Source organism: Coturnix japonica, chromosome 1, assembly GCF_054131305.1.
Source record: "Coturnix japonica strain WE chromosome 1, WE-NBRP24, whole genome shotgun sequence".
Classification (NCBI taxonomy): Eukaryota; Metazoa; Chordata; class Aves; order Galliformes; family Phasianidae; genus Coturnix; species Coturnix japonica.
The window spans coordinates 83552459-83568860 of NC_140663.1; the positions used below are offsets into that span (position 1 = coordinate 83552459).

The following is a 16402-nucleotide window of genomic DNA, read 5'->3' on the forward strand; positions in this document are numbered from 1 at the left end:
AGGCTTAAAGATCAAAACAGAATTCAGTTGACTGGTGTATTAGTAAAACTCTAGATAGCCCATTGGGGTAAGCTGTTTCTTTTGGAGGGTAGAGACTGCAGGAGACATCTCCCTGAGAGGCTCATGTATAAGAGTACTGACATATATATCCAATCACTCTTCTTCATGCAAACTGATAAAATTCTTTGTGCCTCTTCTAATCCAGGTTCAGCCACGTGCCTTCTTTATTTTTCCCACACAATCCCAACCACACCACATAAATAGTTAACTTCTGCTAAATACTGACTTGTACAAAGTATTGGTACAAAATGTTGCATGGTATCCTGAGCTATCATCCTCTCGTCATTCCACTGAAATCTAAATATGTTGTGGGCTGAAGACAGGTTTAACCTAAGTGGGAGCTGTCGTGGGATTTATACATGATGTGAACATCATTCACAGGTGGCATCCACGCATCATTTAAATGCAAACATGGCAGAAAGATGAAGCAGTGTCTATCAAGCTCCTCATTTGCATGGTGCAGCAGCATAAACCCACCTTGCAGAGCTGATCCCTGAGCTAGATGTAGGGCAGGGTGCGTCAGGGAGCAAGCTAGCTCTAGATGCACAGTGCTCCAGCCTAGGAGCACGGTTATCACTAAGGCTAAGAACAGCAATGAAATATGGCTTCATTACTATTTAGAATCTATGCTGTGTAACCTGTTCTTTCTGGATTTCTAATTGGGATAAGACAAACTGGGCCTCAGAAATGTCTGTTGATTGCCAGAGGAGCTTCAAATAGGCAGGAGAACTGCATTTTATCTAAGCTTACTCACCAAGAAGTGAGAAAGTAAGTAAGTAAGTCCCATTGATATATCAGTGTAGTTATGTGGACAGAAGGGAGGGAAACTACTCTCCACATAAAACAAAGGCTTTTACCAATGTTATGAGTCAAGAACAAGCAAACTGTTTTCCATCAGCATCCTTCAAACATGCAGGGAACTAGCCACAAATTATATCACAGAACAAGATGACTGGCTTTCTAAGTAAACATACACCATGCATTGCAAGGAACACTTTTTTTCTGAACGATGGCTCTTCAAAGTGTAATGATGGCAGTCCTAACAATTTCTTGGGCAGTGCAAAAAAACACAGACTATTTGCTACCCCTAAAAAACACTATTCAAATGTGGGCAGAATTTCATTTAATAATTCATGTCATCTGGGCAGATAAAAAGGAATTGGTCACAGAACTAGCAGCTTAGGTACATGTGATCACTTTGATTATACGCATGCAAGCTGAAGTGCTAGTTATACATATATATGTATTCTTTATTTCATTCTCTGAATGAACAACTTGCACTCAGCTGGGAACTGTTAGAAAACCAAGTCAGTGTGAACAGTGAAGAGCATAACAGAGATCAAAATCTGCAGCCAGGAGAATTACAAAGGGTGTTTCTAAAATGAACTACAGAAAAACTGAACTTTTGCAATGAAATCTGTCCCTTATGTGGTAGAACTGTGAAACATGCTCCTTAGAAATAGATTCCTGTCCTTTTCCTGTGCATTGGTCAAAGAGCATGCTCATACTGCTTAAGGACAAAACACTGTTCAGATTAGCATTCGCCACAGACAATTATAAAACCACACCGACAGATCACAGTGGCTGCAAATATTTTCATCCCATTCTGATTCTACTTTGGCAACAAATTTAAGCAGATGATAAACACACGAAGCACAGATATTGAGTCCTTCTCACTTCGGTGACCTGAAGCATTAGTGAATTTCTGCCACTAACACTACCACTCTAGTAAGAAATTTTTTGGCCCTGCTCTTGTCCAGCCCTTCTGAATTTTGTAATTTTCTTGGAATATTTATTTCTGTGATTAAAAACCAGCTCCACCAGGAACAGTGATAATGAGATGTTGGGAATGGGTTGCTGAGTAGTGGAAGCTTTCTGTCCTCTGTGTTTTATTCTATCAAGTTTGGATGTATTTAAGAAAAAAGGCATTTCACTAAAAATCCCAGAACAGCCAGAAAGGATCACTTTTCTACTCCTATGTTGGCACCACAGCTTTCTCCTTAATATACTGAGAATTTCAATCTCTGCTGACCATCACGCAATGACATCAAATTCACTTTGAAAAAAAGTAACCAGAGAAAAGCTGTGTTTTTTATTTCCCAGTCTGACAAGACTGGGGATGGCAGAGGATTTTGTTATTAAATTGAGCAGCTTCGGTTGCTGCTGGAGCGTCGCTACAAATCATTATTTTAGAGGGATTAGTGATTTTCACAATGGAGGTTCCACAGATTTTCAAGATAATTACTCCTCAGCAGAAAAAAGAGAACTGTTTTCAGATGGATTTATCCTAACACAAGCCATTTTTAGTCCATTTTCTAGGTTTAATATGGCAAGAAGAATTTTTTAATAGATAGCAAGACAGACAAATTCTATCATATTTTAAAAAGGTATATTATTTTAGCATTTTAGGATCATTTTCTACAGTAATAACAACTTGCTTTATGAATTCTGTGGTATTTTTGTAGTAGTCAAACCTTTGAAGGCGTAGTTCAAAGCACCTACAATTCCCTGAGATAAATGTTGAATTTAGAAAAATCAGTCACTGATTTTTCACAGTTGTCTTGGTAACAGCGCTGGAAAAAAGCCAGGTCTACTGAAACCTCCTGGTAAGAGAGACAGAAACTGAGGAAGGACCAAGGTCTGTATAAATGCTTTTTTCTAAGAATGGTTTGTAGGCGTGTAGAGAAGGAAAACCAGAGACAGAAGTAAAGCAAGCCACAGGCTTGTGTGGGTTCATTTTCTTTCCTCTGGCAATGAGTGAAACAGTAGCATAACTGGCAATGGTGTTTTTTTCTTACTACTCATTTATTTCTTTCTTATTTACATGGAAAAGGGGGACTGGTATTAGCCATAGCTAACTCTTAGAACAAAAGAATTACCAGTGTCCAAAAAACATCTAGAAGGTGCCTATCAGAGGTCTTGCAAATTTCTAAAACATTTCTCTCCTTTTTCAGATCCAAGCTATTCTTTCCAGTAACACATGGAAGAAAGACATTTCCCTTTCATCAGAGTCACTCTCCTCCACCAGACTGAGAAGTTTCTGACCTTTCAAGGAGCGATGAATTAATAGAACCTCTGTTCCTCTGAAAGCTTGGAATAATGACTATGTGTAATTGCTCATTGAGATGCAATTTGTGCTATGATGTGGGGAAATGCTTTCAAAATAAACGAGGAGAGAATTAAGATAGGATGTGTGAAAAAAAGTTCTTCATTATAAGAGAAATGAGACATTGGAACAGGTTGCCCAGAGAAATGGTGGATCCCCCATCCAGAGAGACATTCAAGATCAGGCTGACTGGGCTCTAAGGAATCTGACATAGCCGTAGCTGTTGCTGTTCGATGCAGAAGAGTTTGTCTAAACAACCTTTAAAAGACCCTTCCAACTCAATTATATGATTCTATGCAGATTCTTTAGAAAGACTGTTATATCTTGACCAGATAAATTTTACTATATTATTTCCCAGCACTTCTAATACATGCTAATGTTATTATCCCCTTTAGTGGTTGACATTGCAGAGATGACCAATTCTAAAATTTCTTCAACTAACCCATTAGTTATCCAACTCTATTAGCATAGATCCTGACAGGTCATTAAGACACCAAAGAAAAATAAGGTTGTTATACTTTTCACACATTCACATAGAGAACTTTACATAATGACAATTAGAATGTGGTTCTCCAATCTTTAGACTGCAAAATAGTTTAGAGACCATAAGGAAGCATTTTACAGTTAGCAAATCCTAGGCACAGAGGAACAAAAGAGTGACAATTCTGTAAATGGCAATGTACATTTTCAGCATGTGGGAAAAGAACTCAGGTTACCAAGAACTCAAATTCTGCCAGTGCATTACATTAAGGAAGTTAAGAAAATAGTATGGCATGGGAAAATAGATATGCAAGTGTAGAAAGGAATGTCATTTTTAAAGGGTTTCTAAGTGTGGCTCACTAAAACACCATGGTCAATGTATATAGTCTTGGCTGTCAAGGCAGCCTGTGTGGTGCTCCTCAGATCTGAGCTGCCAAAAGTCTCAGTTCAGCATCTGATACTGACGTGCTCACACTCATCTCTAAAGAGTAATAACAGATTCTAGGGAGAAAGAAATCAGCCATGTGAGCAGGGTTGTGTTTATTTCCAGTAACGCTAATGCCAATAGTATCAGTATTCACAAGCTCTATATTCATTTGCCCCAACTCTTTTCCTGTGCAGATGTTTGCTCAGTTTACAAATAAAATTCAGCATGTGCTCTGTTTTTCCTTGATTATAAACACTAAAAACTCTGGGTCCTGTTATCTGCTTCATTCGCTTTACATATGTGAAGCTAAATGAAATTAAACAAGCCAGATTTAGATTTAAGAGTTTACTGAACTGAGGAACCTCCAGAAGGTTAAAAACAGTATAAATTTTCCAGCTGCTTCTTCCCCTAAGCTGGTTCAAAGGATGAATTATCTTTTCACGGAAAGGGGCATAGTAGAAATTAACAAAATTTATCATTCCAGCTCCATGACATACCCAGGAAATCCCAATGAGATACACAGAAGGGACAAGAAAAAAAAAAAAAAAAAAAAAAAAAAAAAAGAAAGAAAGAAAATGGCTCTCTTTTAAATTTAAAGAACAATTTAAAATACTTCTTTTTCATGCAGCTATTTTGACCTGTTTTGTTTCTGTTTTAATTTTTCACATCAGTAATGTGAATTCGTGCATTGCGCTGAGCTGAATGAATCATGCACTGTGGCTCGTGACAGACCCAAGCCCTTGAGGAATCACACTATTGAAATGCTTTATTACATTTGATAAAACAAACCCAAAATCTCATCTGCTTTAAATACATAAAACCACTGTACTGTAAGTCTTCATGCAGTTCAGAGCCATGTTGTGGCTGTGAGAGCTGTGTGAAGAGGAGAAAAATTAGCAAAGTCCTTGTCCCCTACCTGTGCCAGTCCCAGGGTACTGCTGTAGTGAATGTACTGCAAGAGTTGATGGTGGCAGTGCCCACCTTGTGAGAAAGGTATACATGATTTCTTGTCAGTGTCTGCAAGGCAGTGGCATCTCTAATTTTATCTTCCCTTGTTACGTTTCCTTCTACTGCACACTTACTCAACAGTGTTTGTCAGAGAAACCCATACTCTGCTGTCAGACTACTGTCCAGTCCCGGTATGCTATAGAGATTTATGTTTCAGCTGCTTTTTTCCTGTGATGAGGTTACATTTGTGTGCTAATTATTGTCCCTCATTAGCTTGTCTCTTCTAGAAACCAAGTCATTCTTTACTACGGTAACATCATTGAAATCAATGGTAAGACAGGAATAATGGAGTATAAATTTAGGATGAACATTCATTTCACTGAGACTTTTTACCATACGCTGTAAAAATATTAATGGATTCATGTTTTATTCTTAAAGAGATTGACTTGTAAGTATTCCATTTATTAAGAGAGTTCTGAAAACACAAAAGCGTGTGAGCTCTTGGATGTGAATTTTAGAAGTGCCACCTATGCCACTACAGCATGTGAAGAGCAAAGTAAAGCACAAAGCTGGAACTCTGTTCTGCTGAAAGCTATTTCTGAAAGACAGGAGTGCAGCTGAAATTGTACCCATGGCAATGTGATTATTAGGAGGACTGTGCAATGAAGTCAGCGGAAAAAAACACAGCTGGCTTCAGAAGGAATTGAATGGGCTCTATGATTAGTCATCTGAAAATAAAAGGATGGCGAAAAAGCTTGGTACAGGTTTTCTGGGTACAAAAAATCCACATGCAGTGTGGAAAATTAGAGTTGCCAGATAACAGGCTATATTCTGAAAGCTGCTTTTATGGACATCAGAAGTACTGCTTTCTGGGATGATCCAGTAATAAAGTACATCTCAAATTGTTGCATCTTTCATGAAAATGCTACTTCCCTTCTGAGATGTTACTCTCAGAAATTCAAATACCTTGTGTGACAAGGCAGGTAGTAAAAGGAAAATATCCAGAATGAAAGATACTAGGTTAGGCAGGAATTAGGCAAGAGGTAATTCTAACTTTGGCTGCCAAGATGTAGAAATTACTTGACTATTTATTAGAAGGCAGTGAATATTTTAGTTCCCTGAAAAGCCAAAATTCATAGAATAATGATAAATCCTTTCACACTGAACCAATGCATCCAGAAAGGCTTTTCTTACTCCATGCTTTGCTCTCCTGGCACGCTTGCTAGGCCCAATATCCCCACAGCTGGTGTCAACAGTAACTCCACATATTTCAGGTAGCCTCTCAGATTTGTGCCTGTTTACACAGTTGATTATTGCTCTTCATATATTTTATTTTGGCTTCATAGACCAGAGCTGTTCAGTTTGATTCCATGAGTAATGAACACTGAGCTGATGACACAAAGGGTCAGGTAAAGCTTAATCATAGGGCAGCTTTCACATTCTACTTCCCATGGAAGAGAGTCGTGGAAGGAGTTAAGGAGAGTCAAAATCCAAATCCCATTCAGTACTCACATTATCCACATGCAATTTAGTTAAATGAAGGAATAATCATCATAGAGCCCCAAACCACAGAAACTGCACGGTAATAAACCTAAGGCCTGCTATTAAATGTTATTCAGAGTAAAGATTTAGGAATTCACGTTACATTTCAATCTCTCAAAACAAATATGATGACTAACTAATTTGCTAATTGCTACTGGACTATGCAGTTTCCAGGGATACCTTAATCACTACCAAAGAGTAGTATTCTAACAATATTACCCCTGATATTTAGTTTTGAGAAGACAATTTGAACGTTCTCTCTTACTGATGTGCTAAATATAAAATAGGTGCTTTGCTTTCAATGACTTATTGGTTTCTTCATTATTTTCTGAAGCTCACCAAAAGAAGGGAGCTGTAATTAAAGCTGTTGTGTAATTCAGTTTCAACTGGCATTGCCTGACAGCACTGAATCAACTTACAGATCAAGAATGAACTATTAACAAGTGTTTGCTTACCTCCAAATCCAGGTCTCAGTGCAAAGTCATGATCCTCTATGCGAAGAAGCTGCTCAGATTTAAGTGGCCGGACTTTGGTGCTGTCAAGTTTCCTCATTTTAATATCTCGTTTGCTATGTTTAAAAAAATAAAAAAGAAACATGTTTGGTTTTTTTTCTCTCTTCCCAACAGAAGGCTCATTTAATGAAGCGGAGATTCAAGAACATGGACAATTGAATCTGGAGTGATAAGGGAAATCACTGCATTAATAAAGTTGGAGAGATCCATATTGTGAAAGGTGGGGAAATCAGATGTGAGGGCTCCCAGGTTCATGAGGAACACCTGTTACAACATTCATTGCATACAAGAAGTTCCCTCAGAGACTGAACCTATCACTATGCAAGAGGTGATAAAAATGGCACTGTCCACATTTCCATTTTCAACAACGACTTGGAAATAACACCATAGATCCATGGTTTAAACTACTTCATATTGTCTATATTACAAAGCACGCATCATAGAAGAACTGTCTTTGTGGCTTATGTCATATTGCACATAACTGAGCCTCTGGTAAGTACAGAGGCAACACAAATGAATCTGTTCAGATGCTCTTAGCAAGTCGCCATGAATTCTGCAGTTCTTCTTAGGGACTGCTGCTAAGTCTCTTCCCTTCACAGAATGTATTGCAACACATTCCAGATTCCATGAAGAAGTTCACTACCTGAGAAAGAAATTGATGTGCTTTGTATGCAATTTAAAATGACTAGTAGCTGCCCATCATAGTGCAGCCTTCCTGTCCTCTTGTACACACAAAGTATGTCACAAACAGCAGGGAGGTCTAATACGTTCTCACATCCCCAAAGTACTTGGGTTAAAACACAGGTAAGTTCAGCAGCCAGTCTTGGCAGCTTAGGGACCCAGCCTTTAGAAATAATTGGTTACATTATTTACTTTGGCTATAAGGAAAATGCTATGATGCTTCCTTCATTTTCCACTCCTCCTTGCGTGACCTGCTCTAAGTGGCTGACTCCAAGTAGTAACACAACTAGCCAAATCTTAGCAGGAGCATTAAGCTTAGTTTGGGACATTCCTTCCGTGAAATGTGGGAAGATCTCAAGGAACTGTTGCTGCTTAATTTGAGGGAAGAAGACTGAGGGAATGCAGCACAGCCTTCATAATGCATAATGAGCTTTTACAGGGCCCCTTTTCCATGTCCTCTCACAGGTAGGATGAGCAGTAGCAACAAGGGAGATCTGTGTTACCCCCTGGTGAGAACAGGTTGCTTGGGGAAGTTTTGTGCTATATATTAGGCAGGAGTTTGTAGGAATGAATTAAATACAGCTGTGTTGCCACAGGCAAGGCAGTCTCCCTAGAGATCAGTTCTTTCATGCCTTTTGTGATTCACTGAGACTTTGCTGCCAGTGATTCTAATTGTTACTTCAGACTGGATGATTGAAATTTGTTCTATTTGCCCTGTAGTCAAATACTGAATAGGATGAGGTATAGAATACCTTAAGACAAGGTGTATCTACAGCTATTCTGTTGTTGGTTTTTTTCTCCCCCTTCCACTCCTCCGACCTTTTTTTAATAATGAAAGCCAAGAAATTACTTCTAAAAATGCTGTGTTACAGGGATGCTATGATGTCACTGGCTGCCAGGCTATTGAGAACCACTGGGCTTGACCAAGTTTATCTACCTGCGTGTTCTTGAATTGTGGTAGTATTGCAGGAACCAAAATATCAGGGCAATCATCCATCAGGAATATCAGAGAAGGACTTTAATTTTCTCACTATTAAAATTACATGGATGCTAAAATGAAACCTGACGCATCAGAGCATTAAAGCTGCCATAAGCAAGCCTGTCTGTGTCAGAGCAGAATGGGCAGTAGATATGAACACCTGAAGTGTTCTGGAATGGGCATGCAGGAAAATTCTACTGCTTGGGAACTGATGTAAGAGGAAATGATGAATTGTGTTCAGAATGCCATGGCACAGCTAATTCAGTTTGGAAGCACTAGGTTGTTTTCACTAGGTGTACTGAGGAAGGTACATGTTTGAGGCTCTCATGATTTCATGTGAAGAACCAGGCCGAAGCTATGGTACAGTTATTACAGCTTCTTAGTGGAAACAAGTATGTGACTGAGGAAAAATTTCCCTAGTATCTCAAAAGGAAAAGCAGAAGCACCCAAATCAGGAGATTTTTCTTAATAGGCCACTGAAAATAGATGTTAGAGGATTTTGATGCTTCTTCCATTTTCTCGCATGAGGAAAAATAAACAGAAATGCTGCATAGATGGAAAGTACCTTTTACGTCCACTTACTTGAACAGCATCTTCAAGCTTATGCTGTATATACAAAAAGTGGAGTAACTGAGTATTTCTAGCTGCTCTCAGAAGTGGTCATTCAAGCTAGGAAAGATCCTGCAGGGGTCAGAATAGTACTTCCATTACAAATATATAGCATCTTTCCTTCAGTACCTCCCTTTGGCAGAAAATACTTTTTAAATGTAAAGGGAAAAAAAACCACTTACATGCAGTTGTACATATTATTGACATCAATTTCCTGGATGCTGGTACCATTGCACGTGTAAATATATCAACATTCCTAAAAATCCTATTTAAAATATCTAAAATATATTTTTTAAAAAAACACATTTGTGCTTTACTTTTTTCTCCTGCTTTCCTGCCTCTCCCACCCAGGACTAAGAAGTGTTTTCCAGCAGATATTCCTTCAACATCAGCATCTGGACTCCAGATGTTTTCCTTGGCTAAGAGTTAAGAGTATTACATTCTCCTCACTTTAAAGTTGTTTAGCTGATGACTCAAAGGGAATTGCATGCATGTATTTGTTTACTCCCAAGAAATCCAAGACCTGTATCTTGCTATTGATCAGTAACATGGCATTGTGAAATCATCAGCAGATATCTTTACGATTGCTCTTTCCCATGGAGCCAATTCCATTAAGCAGCAGAAGAGAAAGACTGAACTAGTGTAGGTCTCAGAAGAGCTCAAGGTCATTCAAGATCACAGTAGTGTGGCGGTTGCCAGTGGAACGCTTTGTTCTCACAAAAGCACACTAAACATATAGTTTATATTTCAGTGGCCTGTTTGTTACACAGCTTTGGCTAGAGCACCATAATCTGGGAATCTAAATGTAGCAGTTGATTTTCCATCCTTGTGTGACAAACGTCAGGCTGTATTGTTTGAGAGGGAAAACCCACATGCATCTCTACCTGTCTGGGGTAGTTGTAACAGATGGATATCTGATTATTGGGTTGGTGTTGGCATAGATTTGGGCAATGGAAAAAAATGGTCATCAGCCTCAGTGAAGCACGTGCTCAAGAAACAACTGTTTTCAGTTATAGCAGCTCTACCTTTCACAGTTGTCTTTCAAGCAACATTTACATTATGTAAATGAAATCGTAGCCTATAGTTAAATTCCAGCTGAGGACATAAAAAGCATTTGAAGTATCACAGTATCACATAGGGAAGACATCCCTACTGGCATTTAGGCAGAAAATTACTGGAAGCACTGGCTCTTCATATGAAAAACTAGTGAGACAGTGCTTGGATGCTTCCCTACCCATGTTCATTTCATGGTCCTGTTGCTCAATGCCTTGTTGCCTTACAGAGCTTTCAAAGAGCAGCTTGTCATCTAGAAAACCAGAGCAACTAATTCAGAATTCTCTAAGAACAAATGAATACATGACAGGCTTTTAAGAACAAACTTATCTGCTCCTATCTAACCTTGATTAAGTAACAGGAAGTGAGAGGTCAAAAGTCTGCTCAATGAAATGAGATCATATCTGGCTGAAGCATTTAACCACATACTTCCAGTGGTGTAGTTCCATAACCAGTGGCTTCTGGGGAGTGATGTATTTAGTAACCTGACTGGTTGCCTTTAAGTTACCAGGTTACTGAAACTTTTTTACGGTTCAAGGAGAAACCAGACAAGTTCATGGAAAAGAAATCCACAGATGGTTACCAAGTCTGCAAAAACTACACCAAACACAGTACGTTTCTGTGGGAAATACTATGATTGGAGGCCCAGAGGCTATAAGGTGAAAATATTTTCTGTGTTTGCCCTGTACTTATTCTTCCAAATTGCTGCTTAAAGCCATGGTGAGAAACAGGCCACAATAGTACATGGACATTAGGCCAGATCCTACGTGGCTCTTCTGTTTTAATGCCCCGTGGTACTTATAAGAAAGCAAAAGCCCTTGCAGCAGACTGGAGGAAGTTATAAAAACCTTATCAGCACCTTTCTCATCTTCATAGACTTTGAAAAGCCTGAAACTCACATCCCAAGAATAATAGGCAGGAGAAGCGTTGCTTTCTGTTACACTAATTTAGTACCCAAGGTACCATCCTCCCATAGTGGAGAAAAAAATTCTCACATTCAAAATGAAACTAGGTAAGTTTATGAAAAGAGTATTCTGAAGGATTCTTTTGTGAAAAGAATACCATGAAGGGCCCTAGATTTAATGGTCAGAAAGAAAGTTCTGCAGGACATGGGGAAATGGCTTTAAGTTAAAGAGGGAAGATTTAGGTTGGATGTTAGGGGGAAGTTCTTCACTAGGAGAGTGGTTAGGCCCTGGAACAGGCTGCCCAGGGAGGTTGTGGATGCCCCGTCCTTGGAGGTGTTCAAGACCAGGTTGGACGGGGCCCTGGGCAACCTGATCTAGTAAAGGTGTATGTTTGGTGGCCCTGCCAGGCAGGGGGGTTGGAACTACATGATCCTTGAGGTCCCTTCCAACCCGGGTCATTCTGTGATTCTGTGTGATTCTGTGATTCTTTACAGTGATACATTCCTGAGGTACTCCAGCTACTACCAGCCAAAAGGTAGAATTACAGAACTTATTCCCAGGAGAGTTTGTGGCATTATATAGCAATGTAATCTCAGAAACGTTTATCACTCAGATAACCGTATGCATCAAAACTGTACAGTTCTCTTTCTCTGTCTCCCCACCCCCCTCCTCTCCTCTCTGCATTCCCAAGTGTTCTGTGACATCAGCAATATGTACGGTCAAAAAGCCTAATATTTGGACAGTCAAATGTTTTGTTCTTTGCTTTAGGAAATGGACCATGAAAATAATCTCTTTCTCATGTACTTTTGGTTAATGCTTTAAAATCTTCTTTACAAGAGAATGCAGACAAATAGCTTTGGAGGGAGAATTGGGTTACTCTATTAAACCAGTGGAACTTGTAGGTTAAGTAACATTTTCACATGGGATTCTTTCTAAAAGGCCACCCATTTAACCAAGGCCATCTGTCAGCTGTGTCCCTAATAACTCTGGTGCTGGCTGAAAGGTTTTTCCCCAGAAAGAAAAACAGGCTGGTGTAAAGTCAGACCGTGTTGCAATGTACTGGAAGATAATGCTGTCTTTAGAATCAGAATCAGAGAAAGAATCAAACAAAAAGAAATTGAATGTGTTTGGATTCATTCCACAGAAAAGCTGATGTGCAGCTGTTAAGCTTTGGTATCTTCTATGGCTCAGATCCTGTAGTCTTCTTCCCAGTTCCAAATCTTAAATCACGAGGGCCTAGCAAATGATACAGAAGGTCAAACCTTTGCCTCACATAAAGAAAACTGCTACCCCAGTCAGCATTATCTGAGAATGTGGTGCTGACAATCCTCCTTGCTTCTGTTCTGTTAACATCCTTCTTCTGATTGTCTCACAAGACCTTCCTGTGAATCCATTTGTAGATACTAGTAAAGGTTTGTGAAGATGGAGTTGTTCCTGTTCTTCACCTGTTTTCTTGTGGCAAGAGATCAGCAATGTCCAGCAGGATGTCACATTTGCTGTCTCCTCCCATCAGGCATCTCTTATGCTTTTTAAATTAGTGTGCCAGACATGAAGCAGCTCCTCTCAGCTACTGCAGAACAGGATACATGCAAATAACAGTAGCATATGTTTCCCTTTTACAGCTGACAAAAATGTATCAGTGAGCTTAAAACAGACCTTTACCCCTACAGCAACAAGAAGGTATTTTATTCCGTTTCAATTTTATTCTTAACTGCTTCCTGAGACTAATAAAGTCCCAGATTAGACTCTATTCTGATATTAGGTCTAATTCTGTTTATTTTGTTTTATTACAGCAAATAATTGCGCACTCACATTCACTCCGACACTATTAGCGTTTGAAATAGTCTGTCAGTAGGCGTTCTGCTCCTGAGCACTTGGCTTAGACCAAACTTGAACCAATGACCTTGAGAAAATCCAGAATTCAGAAATCCTAAGCTATATAGTGTCTGCAGGCACTTCCATTGTGTCACTGGGATGTGTTCTCTTGCCCTGTGTTGCTTAACCACAATTTTAACGAGATCTGTAAGGACTCAGGGGTATATCACTGCTGGATTATCACATATGGAGAGATACAGAATGTAAACAGCTGTATGCCTGTTATAAAGCATGCAATTTTAACAATAGCTTACCCACACTAGGGGAGTCCAATGTTGTTACCTTTCCCCAATGGGTGATTATTATGAACAAACTATCAGTTCCCCTGTCAATTTTAATAGGGTGTCAAGGACATGAAAAAGTGCAACAGTTGCATCATTTCTCCTTCCTTAAATAGGGCTACTTATTACAATGTCTCCAATATTTCTACAAAGACAGACATTGATGGATTATCACTGGCAGTCGGTGTCTGTTTACATGCTGTGAGAGGCCCCATGTCTAAATATGAAACTGGATGTGGGAAAAAGCTCAAACACTTTGCATAGAAACTTAAATGTAGAAAGCTTTGTATGACTATTTCTTTTAATCCACCTACTTGATTGGAAAGACTAAGAATGGATACAGTCTCCTTTACAACACCTAAAAGCAAAAGGCATATTCCAGAAAGGGAGCACATTGTGTCATCAATAAACATAAAGTACAGTTCACCTCATTTACAGAATCACAGAATGACCCGGGTTGGAAGGGACCTCAAGGATCATGTAGTTCCAACCCCCCTGCCTGGCAGGGCCACCAAACATACACCTTTACTAGATCAGGTTGCCCAGGGCCCCGTCCAACCTGGTCTTGAACACCTCCAAGGACGGGGCATCCACAACCTCCCTGGGCAGCCTGTTCCAGGGCCTAACCACTCTCCTAGTAAAGAACTTCCCCCTAACATCCAACCTAAATCTTCCCTCTTTTAACTTAAAACCATTTCCCCTAGTCCTGCTATTATCAGCCCTTTCGAAGAGTTTACTCCCCTCCTGGGAGTAGGTTCCCTTCAGGTATTGAAAGGCTGCAATGAGGTCACCCCGCAGCCTTCTCTTCTCCAGGCTAAAGATTTTTAGTACCATATTTAGTACCATAACATCTTCAGTATCTCGATAGTGTAGTTACTCTGCTGTTTTATTAATAGAAGTCACTTTATAATGTTGGCATCAAACTTTGGAAGGCATTTTAACTTCTTGTAATGGGACTGAGAGAGCTAAAATATTCAGTACTTATCATGACAGCACACTGATATCACACAATTTCAAGAAGCTGTGTGTGGGCATGTGCACAGTCATATGAAACATACAGGAAATCACAGCATGAAATGTCTGGTTATGAAAAACCTCTGATAATTAATAGTTTAACATTTCTCTTTTAGGAACACCCTGTCCATACACTATATACAGTATAAATTCAGAAACTGGCAAAACAGGGCAATAAACAAACAGGATGCATTGAAAGACTGATGGCAGACAGCACAAAGTTCATCAGATGAACATAGATAGAGGGAACACGCTGCTTACCTGTTATGCTTTCTTAAGAATGAGAATTGCTGGCGATGGTGAAGATGGTGATGCTGGCTTTGGGAGCTGTGTAGCACTGCTGTCGGCCACAGGCAGGTGAAGAACAGAAGCTTAATGACCAGGACCATCTCTTCCAAAGATAAATGCACCCGATCAGCCAATCCACCTCGCTGACTTTCTATTTTTAGTGTTTTTACTGTTTAGAAACAGCATATCATAAAAAGGATGCGTGTGAAGCAAGGCATTACTGAAGAAAGAAAACAGTGGCATCCCAGTTCTGATGTCCTCTCTGAGTTCCCCTCGTGTTTTGGCAAAACATAACAATTCCTTAAGCTCTACATCCCTGCAGCATCTGCTGTCAAATCAGAAGCACCTTGCTTTCAGAAATGTAGAAAATACAGCACTTTGTTTTGCTGGGCTGCAGTCTGATCCATTGCTTCCACTGTTTCAGCACAGGCATATATTCGAATTCTCCATCACCCGCTCAGTAACCTCTTCAGCATAGCCTGTGCAGGCAAAGTGATGTCAAACATTTAATCCCCCTTAAATCCCACACAAAACCATACAAAAATCTGCTTTAATGACAAAGGTCTCTAAATTAATCTTTCTTTCTGTATATGTGTGTGTCCGCTCAAAATAATTTTCTGTAAAGGTCAAGCTCATTCATTAACTGGCTACATTGCACTCTCTTTCCAACCATTAACATCATTTCTGATTCTGTGATCTGTAATATAAAGCAATTTGTCTGTAAGTACAGAATGGATAATGTCACGAAAAAAGTCCAACTTACATGTGAAGTCTCATTTCAATACTCCTGATTAACATTGGGAAATACTGACAATCTTTTTTTTTTCCCCCTAAGCTCTGCAGCTATCTATTTAATTTATCCTAAATGTATGAAGTGCTTGCACGCCTAAGTATCCCTACACCAACCCTAATGTTATCTTCATTTCATTTAGCCTTCTCATTGCAGCCTTTCAATACCTGAAGGGAACTTACTCCCAGGAGGGGAGTAAACTCTTCGAAAGGGCTGACAATAGCAGGACTAGGGGAAATGGTTTTAAGTTAAAAGAGGGAAGATTTAGGTTGGATGTTGGGGGGAAGTTCTTCACTAGGAGAGTGGTGAGGCCCTGGAACAGGCTGCCCAGGGAGGTTGTGGATGCCCCGTCCTTGGAGGTGTTCAAGACCAGGTTGGACGGGGCCCTGGGCAACCTGATCTAGTAAATGTGTATGTTTGGTGGCCCTGCCAGGCAGGGGGGTTGGAACTACATGATCCTTGAGGTCCTTTCCAACCCAGATCATGCTGTGATTCTGTGATTCTGTGATTCTCTGCCTGTTCAATGGCAAACTGAATTGCAAAACATTTTATTAATAAATTGCTTCTTAGGCATTAATTTCAGAGTGCCTGTTTCTCCAGTTAAAGATGATAAGATCTCCTTAGGAAGAACTTCTTTACAGAAAGGGTAGTTAGGTACTGGAATAGGCTCCCCAGGGAGGTGGTTGAATCGCCATCCCTGGTTGTGTTTAAGAGCCGTTTGGATGTGGTACTCAGGGATATGATTTAGTGTAGGGTTTTTAGAGTTAGGGTACTGGTTAGGCTGTGGTTGGACTTGATGATCTTCAAGGTCTTTTCCAACCTGGGTAATTCTATGACTTCTATGACTCCTGT

The 16402-nt window shown here is 39.7% G+C and overlaps 1 protein-coding gene across 3 annotated transcripts in view; it reads right to left on the reverse strand.

Annotated features, from left to right (window-relative positions):
• GABRR3 (gamma-aminobutyric acid type A receptor subunit rho3) overlaps positions 1 to 16402 on the reverse strand; it is a 38361-nt gene that overhangs the window by 12049 nt on the left and 9910 nt on the right. Inside the window, exons 1-3 of one of the 3 annotated variants that reach the window (XM_085526556.1) lie at positions 14734 to 15239; positions 9318 to 9416; positions 7019 to 7131 (exon numbers count right to left, since the gene is read on the reverse strand). In XM_085526556.1, the coding sequence (XP_085382682.1) occupies positions 7019 to 7131; positions 9318 to 9328 (124 nt within the window). In that variant the 5' untranslated portion in view covers positions 9329 to 9416; positions 14734 to 15239. Of the gene's footprint in view, positions 1 to 7018; positions 7132 to 9317; positions 9417 to 14733; positions 15240 to 16402 lie in introns of those variants that run through there. The other 2 variants (XM_085526545.1, XM_085526566.1) reach the window with 2 other exon arrangements.